Source organism: Pituophis catenifer, unplaced genomic scaffold, assembly GCF_029215685.1.
Source record: "Pituophis catenifer annectens isolate HBS135680 unplaced genomic scaffold, rPitCat1.0.hap2 SCAF_12, whole genome shotgun sequence".
Taxonomy (NCBI): Eukaryota; Metazoa; Chordata; class Lepidosauria; order Squamata; family Colubridae; genus Pituophis; species Pituophis catenifer.
This window is the reverse complement of record NW_027256892.1, coordinates 10,953,522-10,969,667: the sequence shown is the minus strand read 5'-3', so window position 1 is coordinate 10,969,667 and position 16,146 is coordinate 10,953,522. Positions and strand designations below refer to the sequence as shown.

The 16,146-nt window shown below is 39.7% G+C and overlaps 1 protein-coding gene across 1 annotated transcript in view; it reads right to left on the bottom strand.

Moving 5' to 3' along the window:
- Positions 1-5,679: 5,679 nt before the first annotated feature.
- The window catches only part of NUDCD3 (NudC domain containing 3), a 95,038-nt gene continuing 84,571 nt past the window's right edge, over positions 5,680-16,146 (bottom strand). The window contains exons 5-6 of the mRNA XM_070952312.1: positions 8,985-9,173; positions 5,680-7,752 (exon numbers count right to left, since the gene is read on the bottom strand). Of these exons, the coding sequence (XP_070808413.1) occupies positions 7,642-7,752; positions 8,985-9,173 (300 nt within the window). The 3' untranslated portion in view covers positions 5,680-7,641. The remainder of the gene's footprint in view (positions 7,753-8,984; positions 9,174-16,146) is intronic.

Genomic DNA, 16,146 nt, shown 5'->3' with positions numbered 1-16,146 from the left:
TGTCTAGAGAAGGGACTGCAGACAGACATATCCACAGGGCTGGTCAAACAAATCAAGGTGGCAAGTACAATTGGATGATTGTAGCCCCTCCCCCCCACAAGAAGACTAAATATACATATTAAGATGGCATTCACCACTGATACGATTAAATCAGATGGTTGTAGGTGCTAACTTATTTTTTTTAAATCCCACCCTTCCTATGGGTGCCCTTCAGGTGGCAGGGATCATTTTTACCATCTCTTGAAAGCAACTGTTTGGCAGTCATTGTGTGAACATGTGTGCACCATTTTTTAAACATTCTGAGTGCGTTCAGCAATCAAGCAAGGTTCCATACTCCCACAATGATAGACTTTGGATAGTAGCGCTTCTGATTGACTCAAACCTGAAGCAGAAGTCCACGTCAGTATTTTGTGGCTTGTTCAGTGACTACATTTCACAGGATCAAAAGAACTAAGATGTACTATAATATGAGCAAAATGAGGCCTCTGACGTTTAAGGCAAGGGAAGATAAGTGATACGTGCTCATTCATTCCACACTTTATAAGCGAGGGTGAGCTTGCACAAGTTAAGCCAGAAAGAAGCCATCTTTACACAGTCAAAAACCCTACTTAACTCCCCATCTGCTTACATTTGCATGTGTTTTACCTTCAAATGCAGTGAACCGAACAGCCAGCTTTCACCAGTCATGGTATGAGTTACAGGTTCCCCCTACTAACACATAAAATGTGGTTCACATAACTTGCTAACTGTCTATGGAGATTCTCAGTCATCCAGGTCAGTTCTAAAGAAGCTTCTTGGATGAGAAGCGAAATGTCTTTAAGCAAAAACAAAGTCCAGTTGCCTTTTGAAAAAGCACCTTTGGGATAACTTGTTAACACAACGCATGTTAATCCAACCAGGTCACATCATGGTTCAGCATGTTGGTAGCCAGACCTAGAAATTAGTACCAGAGCTATGATCTACTCCATACCATCAAGCACAGGGCAGATTTTTCAGATTTTATGAGATGTCCCTGCCCTTGAGAAGGAGCTCATTTCTTAGAGTGATTTGCATTAGAGGCTCTGAAACAAACCAAGAAAATAAATCAGCATGTGGCAGAGATTATTGGTACAACCATAAATAAGACCCTGGCTTGTTCCCATGGGTTTCTGCAGCAAGATCGGGAACTCATCCAATCAAGGAACGTTAGCATTATGCTACGGCAGGTGCCAATGCAATCTTCATCTCCAGATGAACAGACCAGGCATCAGATGATGGAAGCATTTCCCACTGACAGCTGCTGGACAACTGCTGCTGGTAAGTGGTCAATATTAGCCAAGCTGGATCCTTCTAAAGTAGCTTCTTAAATTCCTTTAGTACTGTACAACCCAGACCACAAACAGTTGAAAGGTGTTTACAGAGCCAACAGCTCTGGACAATTCATTCATACAATAAAATCAATATGCCCTTCAAATAAGCCAAAGAACCAGGATGGAAAAGTAGCCAGCAAATCAGTATTGCTGTTTTGTTTTGCTTTCTAAGACAGTGATTGGGAGTCCAAGCTTGGCCTTAGTCAGTTAAAGAAATGACAATCCTTTACCTGCCCATCCCACCTTGCTAGTTTTCATGAGGCCAGGCGACAAAGGCATTGCACAACAGGCAGAAGCATGGGTCCTCACTTTTGCTAAGCATCTTATTTTGATGACATGCAGTATAAGGCAGGGGGATAGGGAATTGCGAGTTGGATCATCCCACTGCTCAAACAGAACACTCCTTGGGAAAGTGGAGTCAATTCTCTTTGAACCTGCCCTGCAGAGCATAAAGCAGGAGCGGAGAATGGATTCCTGAGTTTTAAGATTTCTTCAGAGCAGATGATGGCACCCTCTGAGCCCATGCAAACTAAGTCCCCCAGCATCATTGCCTGCCCATGTCTGCCTGTTGCCATGGGCACCGTGGGCGTATGTGGGGGCTGCATCTTGCTAACAGATATTTTTATTCTAACCATAAAGGAATTATCATCATGTAAGGCTCTGGGAAGTAGTGGTGCAGCTGGGTGTAAGCTAACTAGGGTGGCAAAGCACAGGCTGAATGTGAGAAATGATCCAACCCATTTCATTTGGTGGGGGAGAAAACCTTTGGGAACAATTTTTCCCCTTTTCAGTCAGTGAGGGAAATGATATCCTCCCTCACCTGTCCACACCTCCTGCTTTCCAAAGCAAACTGAATGCTTCCACCTTGTCTAGGTTTTGGTGTTTTGAAGGACCATGAATTCAGTTCTATGCTAAGCCATAATGTGGTTTGGTTTGGGTAAAACCCAAGATTACTTTTTGCAAATCATGTCTAAGGGTAGCATACAATATAAACCCTGCCAGTTGTTATTTATTAAACATAGTTAAACCTTAATATGATCTGTCATCTGAACCAGACATTTTTCTCTCCAGTATATACAGATCTTAATTCAGGATGCTGTTTTTATAAATTCCACTTTAGAAAGTAGCTCATTCTCCCAATGTCCAATGAAATTAATCTTAGTATTAAAGGCATGATTTTCTTTCATGTATGGTTTGGGGCACAAACAAGCTTATTGGGATAGTCTTAAGGGCAAGGCTAACTCTAGAAAGTTAGATCAAGATTGATGTGTTTGAATCCCTTTCCTGCCTCATCTCTCTGCATTTCTTTTGACACAAAACGGATGTGTTCGCTTATTTTCTCACTTGTCCTTTCTTAATATTTCTAACACTTCTTCTGAACTGAGAGATGAACCATGGCTCACATGTTGCATTAAAGCAAAATGTATTTTCAATGCTTTTAATGTAGTGCTGTTTTTACTCCCAAGTTGTTCAGTCGTTGGTGAGTGGGTGGCCTTAGAAACTGAAATTATAAATATACTTTGCAAACCAGGGCTTATAGATTTGTAAATTGGGTAACCCGTTAGTTTTATTCCCTCAGTAAACTGTGGTCAAATAAACTGTGGCTTATGTGTTATGAAGGTCGAGTCTACATATTCACAATATTATAAACCACTTTACTTAGAAGTGTTGTTGAATCTGTTTAAGTTAATTTAACAGTATTATCAGCATTTTTGACTAAATTTAGAGAGATGATAGCAGTAAAACTAATTACTGGGTAAAGTACCTATGACATTAATACAATACCCAGAGAATGAGAATGTTATTCACTTCCAGTATTGTGTTTTGCAATTGTTGAGTCATGCTATTGTTTTTGCATTTTGATGGACAGGTCTTGGGTTAAAACAATCACAATTTCTATGAACAACTGTAAAAAAATAGATCACCAGTATCTTAAAAACAATTCTCTTAATAGAGTTGTTGAAATATTTAACTGATTATGGAACTCTATCATCAAAGCTGATGAGGCCAAGAAGTAAGTAGCAATTGTTTGAAGTATTGCATCTTTATAAATCATATAAGGCATGTAAAACTTTAGCTTTTTAATTCTTTACATACAGGCTTGGTCTGGATGTCCCTTTGATGACAAAAGAAAGTAAGCCTGTCCATTCAAAACACAGAATGGATGCAGAATAAGCAGAGGCATTTTTTTAAAAAAACTAAATATCCTGGAGGCTATCTTCTCCTAGCAGAAAGCTAAGTTCAGTGCAATCTCAAACCAAATGAATGCCAAGTGACCTGACTCTATACAATACTGTTGTTGGGTTGAAGATTAGATATATTAAAAATAAAATCACACTTCTTCAAAGGCTCCACTTTCGTTGTATAGCTTAGATTCTTCCCACTTCCCCACCCTACTCCTGATTCAATAACTGTTCATTATTTGGGCAGAAGATATTCCGTGGGACAGGATATCTTCTGCCTTCATATTATCTTCTTCCTAGAATACCTGTGGACTAAAATCAAATTGATATTATCACTGAGTTTTTTTAGTACGTCCTCTCCTGTTCCTATTTTGCCAAAATGTATTGCTACAAATCTATACGGTGACAAACAATTCTTGGAAAAGGTTTGATAATTTATGTTCTGCGAACGGCCATTATACGGACTCACCAAAATGATCAGCTAATTCCTGGGGTTTTTTTTCTTAGCTGGAAATTTAACCAAGCTGCTGGATTGCTTTGTTTAGTGAACTGAACCCATGAGTTTTTATTTCCAAGAGGAGGAGGATGCATTTCTCCTAGAGAACTGTCCTCCCTTTTGAATTATCCTACTTCAGACTTGTTAAGAGAGTCACCCTCAAACACACTGGAACCAGAAGTGATGCATTTCTACAAAAACTCAAACTCACAAACATTATTTCTAAGATCCAGGGGCTTTTTTCAACAATGAAATGTGTGGGTGGACAAGGGACAAAATACTAATCAGTAGCAGGTCTTGTGAAGTTTTTCAGAATAATGTGCTCCTAGGAACCACCCACAGCACTTTGGACAAACCTCAAAAGCTGTTCCGTGGTTGATTTTAGGTGCTTTAGAAATAATAAATTATGTAAAAACAGAGAAGCACTTACAGGCAGTTGAGTCCTCAACTCTTTAGCTCTTTTCCTTTAAGGAAAAAAAAAATTAGGCACTAGAATAACAAATGTACTGTAAGTTATACTGATTGCTTAAAGGAAGCTGGTCTAACACTAGGTGCTGTTTGGGACATGGGCATTCATCTGTGCATCCAGGAAACCTACAAGGGCCATGGAATATAATGGATGGAATACATGAGTAAGGACCTACCCCATTCACCAGAAAATGGCTATAATGTTAAAAGCTCATTTTTTTGCAGGAAAAAACATATTTAAAAATCCAGAATGCAAAATTACCCAGGCCTACTTTCTACAACCAACATACCACTGTCGTTTCCTCAGAACTTGGATTGCAGAGGAATGGCCACTACTGAACAAAATGCATTATCTGTTTCCAGTGGCAGCTGATGCTACCATCTTCTGAAGCAAGTGCAGGCTCACATCAAAGAAGCCTTCGCCTTGCACATGTGGGACTGGGATTCCAGCCCTGCCCAAACAGCTGAACGTTTGCCTGCTTCAATCATTGCTTTTGTGGCATAGCAGCTGCTGTCCTGGGGGCATGAAATACACCAAAAAGCATGTAGCAGAATGGCTGCTCTCTGCCAAGGTAATGGTTCTTGGGTACTGCCTTGCCATCATGGCCACAGCATGTCTGTGAGTGGAATGCCAAGGTCTTGCCTAGGTCACTTCCCAAAGCTCACACTGTTTTTTGACTTAACTATGTTTCTCAAAAAGGGATGAGATGCTTCCCCACTGCAAAAACCAGAGCAATCCAAGGACCAATATTCTCTCTATTTGAACCACAGGGTGATTCAACAGGGTGTTCCTGTAAGCCAGGGCTGTCAAACTCCCAGCCCGTGGGCCAGATGCGTCACATGTTGGCCACGCCCAGTTTAGCGAAGGAGAAAAAAGTCATATGACAACACTGTGACGATGAGAGTTTGACACCCTTGCTGTAAGCCATAAGAGGTGATTCAACAGTTCATTGTCTCTCTCATCATGGACGTATATCCAACAAGATGACCCTGGCTTCATCTGCTAGCAGAATTCAGGAATGATGCTGTCAACACACTAAAAATAAACCATGGCTATGTTCTCTCATTTCTTACTAGAATCCTTAGCATGTTATGCCAAGGTTGGCGAATCAAACCATTGATGGCTCATTAGCCAACCTACACACAGAGACAGACCTAATGAATACATTTGTCTCTAAGCCAGTCTTATGTTTTAATGGGATGTTTTGTGCAGTTTCAGTATTTCACTCAGTCATAGTCTAAAATGATACAGGTAACAACCAACATGTTTCCAATCAACCCACATTCTCTACATCCATATTCATCCATATTTTTTGACATTATATGTTGCTTTCTGGTTCCTTAGATGACATCGTCATTCTATTTTTTCTTTTCTTCAATTGTCTATCAGCTTGCTGGAAGATGAAAAGATCACCTCTGAAAAAGCAAATCTTGTCAATTCTGTGCCCAGCTTTCACAGGGTGGAACACTTTCTGGATGGACACATCTTCTGTGAAATTAGACTTTGCCATTGTTATACAGACTTTGTTATCAGAATTATAATTCACTCAGGGAAACTGAGCCCCCAAACAGCATGTATTCTATCCGTGGACCCCCTCCCCTTCAGGACAGAAGAGACAACTCTTAGTTTCTGAGAAGCCTGTTTACAGATTCAACTCCCTTAAAGTGTGTTTTTAATATTTTGACAGGGTTGGGGCTTTTGTTATAAATGGACCAATGAAAATGTACCATCTCTTTATTTCTTATTATGTACACAGTAGAGGGTTCTTATGTAATGTCACAAGTGTGGAACTAGTTAAAAGGTCCCTAAAAGGACATAGCCTATCCAGCTATAGGAGGGCGACTTTTCCTTGTTTGATTTTTTTTTAAAAAAGAGTTATAAAGAAGATAATCACAATGGCCACATGCATGCATACATACATACATATGGAAATTGCTCTGCCCTAGGAGGAAAATTACCATTGGCCTTAATAGCAGTTTTCTTTCTGGGGCAAATAGCAGCTGGGGGGAGGGAGGCTAATTTTGTTGGGATCGTTCTATACAAAAAGGGCTCTTAAAACCTCTGCCAGATGGTCCTGATTACCCCATCTCCTGTTGATAAAAATCCCAGAAATGCATAAAATACAATTATGCACTTCATATAATCATAGGTGGGGAAATGAGGACAATGGGGCTATGAGCTCAGAAAGCTTCCTGGCTAGAGCATTTGGAGAGAGTGGCGGGGAGGAGAGAGGGAGGGAGGGAGGGAGGGAGGGAGGGAGGGAGAGGGGAAGAGACACAGAGGGAGAGAGCTGCAGTTTTCTGAGGTTCTGTGATCTCTAAATCACAAACACAAGCAAAACCACAGCATGAAGAACCTGTAAGTGTGCCCTCTTTCGTATGGTTATTTGTTGGCCAGGCTTCATAGGCCGTCATAGAAACGCTGGTGCAAGTGTTGCCTTCTGGACTGGCTCGTTTCCACAGACTTGCCTGATCCTCCAATGTTCCCCTCCCACTCCTTGGGTCTCGAGGACCAAACCCACAATTTAGATCATGCTCAAATGACACTGATTGCAGATTGTTGTCGCTGCCCAGCACACTGAGGAGTTTGGGTTCCCTAAAAGCTGGAGAGCGGGGAGACAGACACACACACACACACACACACACACACAGGAGGCGGTTTCAAGGAAGCCAGTGAGAAGTTGTCACCATTTCACCCAGCTGCATCTATTTCTGAAAAGGGGAGGAGGAATACCTTCAACCAAGCTCTCCTCTTCTTCCCCCCCCCCAAGCAACAAATGAATCCATTAAGGAGACAAGGAAATGCTACCAGCAGCTGCTGGTTGCCGTGGTGACACAGTACGTAATGCTGCTTTTGCTAGGTTTCCCCCACATAAATATCAAAAGCACCAACCTGGAGCTAGAGGGAAGGACTTACACCCACGTTCCCACTTCAATTCCCTCTCTGCCCCCTCCCCAAAAGCAAGCCCACACATGCCAATCATTTTTTAACAATCTTGTCATTTTACAAACAAGCCCCAAAGAACAAGCAGGGACAACAAGAGACCCTTCTTGCACCAGATGCAAGAGTCTGGCAGTAGCATCGGGTTCGTGTCAAGGATGAAGGCCACGATGTTCTCCTCCTCCTCCTCACTTGCTGCTACCATCAAAAATGCATGTTCCCCGGAGAGATGTTGAACATGGAAGGGTCGAACTTCTGCCCTCGGAATGGAGAGCCTTCCGCATCCCAGCCCTTCTTCAGCATCTCATGGACTTTCTGAAAACAGGGCAGAGGCAAAAGCTCAAGAGATGAATTTATCTTTGCAAGGGTGGCCCAATGCCCATACTTTAAATCAGGACTCTCTGGAGAATTCGGGGAATTGAAATCCACAGGTCTTAAAGTTGCCAAGGCTGGGCACCCCGGTTTAAATTACAGGACAGGCATTTTCAAGGGATTGCAGACAGATATTTAAACTATTTGAGGAAACCAAATCAATTCAAGTTAATGTCAGCCCATGGTTTTATTCTGATGGGGTGAAAGCCATGAATATCACTACAAACCCATTAGTACAGCCTTCAGTTAGAGTGTTTAAGAGTTTTCAACAGTTTAGTGCAATTTTTCCTACCTGGAACTTTCCAGACATTGGGGACTGCATTTCCCAAAATTTCAACTAAAATAGAATTATACCTTGAAGATGGTTTTGATCATGATGGTTGGGAATTTTGGAAGTTGAAGGTCCAATATGCTGAGAAAGTGCAGGTTGGAATAGACAAGGTATACCTCCCCCTTCCTAAACTGTGATTATTCTTAATAGTTGATGGCAACGGTTTGATAAAGCATATCTGGAAGTTAAATAGTACAGTAGTACAGATTGGCCAATATGGCCACATCTAATGGAAACCAAAATGCATATGAATTTGCAGCTATACCAGGAAGAGCACAGCATAAAGGAGCAAGGAGACATAAAGTTTATTCCCATCATAATACATCATGGTTTAGGATGAAAGTACAAGGGAACGTTGTTACTTTTGGTAAATAATGTGAATGGGATCTTGTATCTGTAGGTTATGCTCAGGAGTGTTCCTCTATTTACAGGTGGCTGTTTTTTAAACAGTGGTTTCCATTTTTTAATTTACCAAGATGAAAAAATGTTTAGTTCCTACAAAAGATTTTGTTTGATTGATGAATTCAGCTAGTTTGCAGGATGAAAGCTAGATATATCCTGGTAGTTCACATAGAGCGCTATGAACTGAGTTTACCCTCTAATAGCCCTTTAAGAAAGAACACCACCAAAGAACACCACCATCGATTTTATTTAGCAGTTCAGCTAAAAAACCAACCTAGAATGGTAGATTGGGACCATTAGGAATGGTCCTAATGGTAAGACCCAATATTAAGTATTCTTTTTTTAAAGAAAAGAACCATCTCCAATAGCAACAAGGAACAATCAGCAAACCATAATTATTTTTCCACTTTAACATAGGGCAGTCGAGTTTTATGAAACGTACCATTTCATGGCTCTGGGGTTTGCCTTGAAGTTTCTGATGATAATCAAAAGACAGTCTGTCCAGCACTGCATGTTCCTCTTCGTCCACCGTGGCCATAGAACGCTCCTTATTGATTTTATCTATGTCAATCTGTTCTTCGCCTTCCAAAATGGCACTCCACCAGTATTCACCTACTTTGCTGAGGTTAATCTAGGAAAAGACAGAAACAACATTAGCTGAGATTGAAGCAGATAGCGACAATCAAAGAGGAGGAGGTCCTTGGTGCCATTACAGCCTGGGATTCTGAAACAACTTTCTTCAACCTGGTGCCCTGTAGAAGTTTCATCTTGTACAGAGGTGTCAAATTCGATTTCATTGAGGGCTGCATCAGGGTTGTGTCTGATGCCAGGTGGCCGTGGCTTGGGTGGCCATGGAAATGCAAACGCAAAAGGGGAAACATTTCTCTCTCTTTTTTTTTAATTGAAAAGTTTTAAAAAATTTTACACATATTTTCCCTTCCCTCCTCCCCCCTCCTGCCCCAACCCTCCCCCCCACCCGGATTTCTCAGAGCAAATACAGGATATAGCATTTAACAAACATATATAAAAAAACATAAGCTAACTATCTATAGATTTATCTCCCTTTTGCACTTTAACTCTCCTTGTTCATATCTGAATATAACCATTTAAACCAATTATTGCTTGAAAATAATCAATCCAACTTCATTCTTGTCCGTTCTTCAATAATAAGCAAGTCTTCTTTCTTCCAGCATTGAACAATCAGAACCCAATTACAATTAACCATTATATCTCCAACCCTTACATATATTAACACATTAACAAAATATTTTAACCAATCTCAAATAAATTATATTGTAAAAACCTTATTTTTACTTTTTACCCTATAAACTCATATTGATTCTTCCTGGAAACATTCCTTACTTAATAGCTTTGCATAGACTTATTCGTCTTATTCTCTACAAATCCACTGCTTATAATCAAATAACATCTTCACTATTTGATATCTATAAAAAATATTGTAAAAACCTTCCCTCGACCCTTGCACCATTTATATTTTCCTTATAACCCACAAGTTTATATTTATTCTTCAACAAAACATTCTTTATAAGCTTATATAAATTTTTCAGCAAAGCATTCCTTGAAATATAACTTTAGTGTTAATATACTTCAGGACAAAAGTGAAAGTTTGGTCAGTAGCCCATAACAATTCAAACGTAACATTACTTAATATAACTTTTCAAGACAAATCATGTCCCTAAATATAAGTAAATCATTCATTTACACAATAACATAACTTTTCAAAACAAATCATATCCCTAAATACAGGTCTAGTCATTCATTTTTACTACTACTATCCTCCCCAGGCAAAAAGATTGTAATTTTTCCATCTCAATTTTTTCCTGACTTTTTTGCGAACCTTCTTCTTCAGACTTATTCCTCCATCTTCTTTTATTTTTATAAGTTCTTGAGTTTTCAGCTGAAGTTGCTGTACCTTATAATCTTGTTCTCTTCGCAAAGTAATTCCTTTCATTAAACACACCTCTTTAACTGCGATTGAGAGTCCATTTTTGTAAAAAAGTAGTAGAATTCCACTTTGAAACTTCCTTCTTATATTAGAGATCCCAACACCTCCTGACAATTTTCCAATTGACTGTATCAAAGCCTCTGGAGAAATCTCTCTCAATATTTCCTGGTTACACTCCTTCAAACCTCTCAGCCTTTCCTTCTTAATTTGAAAAACATCTATTCCATTTTCCAAAAGCACATTAAACTGGATTGTGTCTTTCACCTCTTCATTCAGCAACTCACTATTATTTGGCAACTGAAATACCGATACAGTCTCTTCGCTTGTAACTTTGTTTCGAACTTGAATAAAATCCTTGTTGAAAAACCCTTCCATTCTTTCCAACACGGAGGTAAATGATTCTAAAATTTCTTTAAAGAGATCTTCAATCAATATTTATGTATTTACTGATGTTTGTAATAGTGAGCCTTCATCACTTTCAAAAAAGCCAGCCTTTTTTTTTTCCATCCACCTTGAACAATGCTGGGTGTTAACAGCTTTATTGAGAGTCAACTTTCACTTTCACACCCTATTAAGCACAAGCGCCATTTTCTTCACTCCTTTAAGCAGCTTCAAAAAGTAGCAATTTAAGCATGGAATTAAGGGTTTGTTACTTGCGATTGTCTGTTCTCCTGTCTTCACTCCATCTGCATAGATAATCAACTTAGATCTCAGTAAAGATTGCAGAAGTGGTCACGTTGTTTTTTTCTGCTTAAAGCAGAAGGGCCCTGGATCTTGGAGTTTCACTGGACTTCCTGGGGAGCTCTCACCCTCCGAGCCCCCAAAACTATTTCAGGGACTTTCGGGGAGCTCTACCCCCATCCGATTACTCTCCTTTCCCTCTTCTCCTGGGGGAAAGGTTTTCCAGCCGCCAGACAGCTGATTTGCGCTGTCAGGGTGGCTTTACAAGATCACAGGGCTGGCGCTCCGAGAGAGAGCGTCCAGCAACATCAGCGGTGCCACCGGAAGTCCAGAAACATTTCTCGATGCCTCCTTGCCCTGTGATCAAATGCCACTTTTGCTAGTAGTTTGTTTTGCTAGCACTCTGACAGCGAAAACAGAGCTCGGGAGAGCTGCAGGCGCCCCTCCCAAGCTCCATTTTCAGCTGCCACGGCCTCCTTCAGCACACTGCCAGCTGTCACCAGGTTGTAGATCAGCGCCTGGTCCTTTGCTGTTTCCAGGATGGCCCCATGGGCCAAATCTAAGTACCTAGCAGGGCGGATATGGCCCGCGGGCCTCGAGTTTGACATCCCTGATCTTGTAGGATGGTTCCTATTTTATTGGCTAGGAAAGACAATATTAAAAAGAACAGAGGAAACTGGAGGCTAAAACATACGAAGAACGGTTGCAGGAATTGGGTATGTCTAGTTTAATGAAAAGAAGGACTAGAGGTGACACAATAGTAGTGTTCCAATATCTCAGGGATTGCCACAAAGAAGAAGGGGGTTAACCTATTCTCCAAAGAACCTGAAGGAAGGACAAGAAGCAATGGATGAAAACTAATCAGGGAGAGAACCAACCTAGAACTAGGGAGGATTTTTCTGGCTATTAGAACAACAATCAGAGGAATGATTTGCCTCCAGAAGTTTTGAGTGCTCCAACACTGGAAGATTTTAAGAAGAGACTGGATAGCCATTTGTCTGAAATGGTATAGTCTCCTGCTTGAGCAGGGGGTTGGACTAGAAGGCCTCCAAGGTCCCTTCCAACTCTGTTATTCAGTTATTCTGCCTAGCTCTGATGCTTCATCATAAAACAACATGCAGCCTTTTATAGAATACATCCAAAAGAATGCAGTCCTCAATATAAAAAAGGTTTCCTCAAAGGGATCTATAATTGAAATGTCTCTCCTATTGAGTAATTTTTCAAATCCTCTTTTTCAGCTGGGACAGTAAAGATACCCACATCATAGAAATGTTTACAAAATAATAGAACGGGAAAATAATTTCCTTAAACTACTTAGATTAACATAGATGAAGGCAGGTAATGCACAAGAAGGAATATAATTTCTTAGCATGCATTGGCTCTCTGCTATAGGGTAACTTTTTTTAAAAAAAGATAAAATGGATGTGTAATGTAAAAAACAAAACAAAACAAAAAACCCTTCAGTATCACATTCCACATATTGAATGGAAAATTAAGATAAGCCATACTCATGAAATGAATCGGTTTGCATACACCAAGAAAGAAGATTCATATATCCACAATATAGAAAGAAACTTAGTTTGATTAAAGCGAACAGGAGGAGGAGGGATTGAAGGGGGAGGAGGAGGCTACACATTGAATCTCCACTCTTCATGTGTAATAGACTGCATAGTTAATGGGCAACTATAGGAGAAGATTCTATTCTGTGACCATTAATATAATTATTAAAGAAACAGGCCTGTTTTGCAATGTGGCAAGAAAGAGAGAGCTGCTCTTTGGGAGGCTGTGGGGAGAAACCAAGAAGTCACAAATACCACTGGCAGCAAGAAGGAGAAATTATTGATGATCACATTGTTTAATTAACAATAGAAAAGATGATAACTTTGGTCAAGTGCCCGGTTGAAACTCAAGGTTTCAGAGAGCTTAATGCATAGCAGAATCATAAGTCTGTGGAATCTAAAAGGAAACAAAAAGTAAGGGGAAATGCAAAGTGAAGGAGAACTGTTTCTCATGAAAATTAGGGCCATAGTTTGCTTCTCAAAACATTATCGATTATTTGCAGAATGTTCCTGATGCAATCCCACACGTTTACACTTTTTGTTAAAAATATTCAGACTTGACAAACTCTATAAAACTGCCCTTATTACTTTTTTTGCCATGTAAATGAAGATGAAACTGCATCTCGATCCATATAACACAAACTATCAGGTTTGTGTTGAATCAGAAAAAGGCTAAATCACTGAAGGCTTCCAGTTGTCAAAAAGAGAAGGGGAATGCACCATTTTAGAAAGTTAGGCGTGTATGAATTCAGCCACTATGGTTAGTAAGCCACAATTTATAGCTTAATATATCATATGAATTCAACCCATTGGTGGCTAATAAATAAAATGAAAATGAAAATAAAAATGAGTTTGAAGATTCTCAAATATATCTAACATATGAGGCAGAAGCAAAGTCAGGGAAATAGGTACTTTCCAGAAATTAATGACAATTTCTGGAGCACCCAGAATAAAAAAATGCAGGGTTTATCACTGAAGACCACTAGAAATTCAGAAAAGTTGCACTTCAGGTCACAGCCCCATTTTCCTGTTTTCCCTATTCTCTGGTGCGTAAGCTCTGCATTCAGTCAGCATGACAATTGTTTATACCTTGCCTCCTCTCAATGGGCTTTCAGCTGGCTGCCCCCTTGCCCAGTTTTTCTTAAACATCTGGTGAGCTCAATTAAGCAAAAAAGTACAGGTATTCTTCGATTTACAACAGCTCATTTAGTGACCATTCGAAGTTACAAAATGATCAGTTTTCACACTTACAACAGCAATCCCTAATAGTTTCACCTTCCTCTCCCTGTACGCAATAGCACTTCATGATTTTAAAAACATAATAGGTCTTTTGGAGCAATGCAGTGTTCTACTGAATTTGGTAGAGCAATTTTTTTCCAAAATTCAAATGCCATACAAGAAATGCTATCTGACTCATCAAATATGAGTTGTCACAATACCTTTCACCTAAGTATTCAGCTGATTTATACACTATCAAACTTCATGTCTGCAAGTCATTTCTGGTATCTAGAATGAAAACAATTTACCATAAAACAGCCTTGGCTCTATTCTCTTATATTCAAAAAACTTAACAGTAGCAATAGCAACAGCACTTAGACATATGTACTACTTCATAGTGCTTTACAGTCCTCTCTAAGCAGTTTACAAAGTCAGCATCTTGCCCCCAACAATCTGGGTCCTCATTTTACCCACCTTGGAAGGATGGAAGGATGAGTTAATCTTGAGCAGGTCAGGATCGAACTCCTGGTAATGATCAGTTATCCTGCAATATTGCATTCTAACCACAGGGCCACCACAGCACATGCAGTAGTTTCAGAGTTATTATTAAAGCACACAATAACTTAGGCACAAATATATGGTGTCTGTGTGTATTTATCACCACGTCAGCAAGAATATGTTTCTCCCAACATTGGAAGGGGAAAGATCTGCCGGCTGAAGATTTGATTTTGGAGAAAATTTTGGATTATGCGGAAGCCGACAGACTGACTAAAGCATTGAGAGATCAAAAGGACTCCGTATATTTCCAATGTTGGGACAAATGGTACGTTTGGTTGAACAACAGACGCCCAAAAAGTCAAGTATAACCAGGATTATGTTTAATATATGTTAAATCTGACTGAAACCTACATACCGTAGAAAGTGTAAATATCATGTAAAGTTCTTGTCGCGATCATTTGTTTGACTATTTCTTTTTTTTGATGTATTGTTTTAAATTAAAAAAAAAAAAAAAGCACACAATAACTGATAATGATGGGGTGTCTAGAAAAGCCAGTTAAATGTAATGATTAAGGCACCAGGCTAGAAACCAGGAGATCCTGAGTTCTAGAAGGAGGCAATGAAAAACTTTCTGAAAACCTCTGACAAGCAAACTGTAGGAACTGGTCCAGGCAGTCTCTGAGAATCGGACATGATTGAATGGAGGGAAGAAAAAAAATTATCAAGAGCAGAAGTTGGCAATGCCACACTATGAAAAAAATCAGGCTGGTATTGTTACCATTCCAATCAAATAATACGCCATCCCATCTGCAGCACAAATGCCACAAGCCTGATTTTTGCAAACTCTTCCATTTTCATCTCGCACCCTTAGATCTGGCTAACTGCTTCTCCTCTCAGTTTTAAGCGTTTAAGAAGGTATTCTTCAAACATCTGAAGGAGCAGGTGCAGATGTGTAGGTTGCTTTGTTTATATTTATTTATTTAGCCTGCCCACACACCAGGACACTCTGACTAACTCACAATATCCAATACATGAGGAAAACAGTTAAAAACATAATACAAATTGAGACAGCCTACACAAACAGGTGTCTCTCGAGCACATTAACCCCAGGCCTGAAATCAGACCCAGGAGAATGAGTGCCATCCATATCTTGGGAGGTGGGGGGGAAGGGGGGAGACAAGGAAGGTATGCTTCCTCAGTCCAACAACGTAACAATGTTTAATAGAAGGGACCTGGACTTGATCTCCACTACCTAGCTAATATTCAATTTGGACTTCTAATTAGAAATGGATGAAAATTTGTAAAACAATTGATCTAATCGGCACTTCCCAGACAAAACAGAACCAACCATTTTTTAATCAATAAACTTCTTTGAATTTTGCAGTGTTAAGCTCAACATTTGCATAAGGCTCAGAAAAGCCACATGAGAGTATAAATGGAAATTTTTCTATGGCCCTGAAAAAACAAACTCAGAGATCTACTCTAAAACTAAACGGAACATATTTAGGATATAATACATGCATAACTGACATCAAAAGTACATAAATTATTTCTTTAAGTATTAATAATTGTTCAATTTCTACTTCTAATACTAAGTTAAAATATAAGCCCTATCCTAATAAAGATTCCTGCCGTAATAGAGATCCCTGTGCTATAGTCTGTACTGGAATACAGTTCTGATC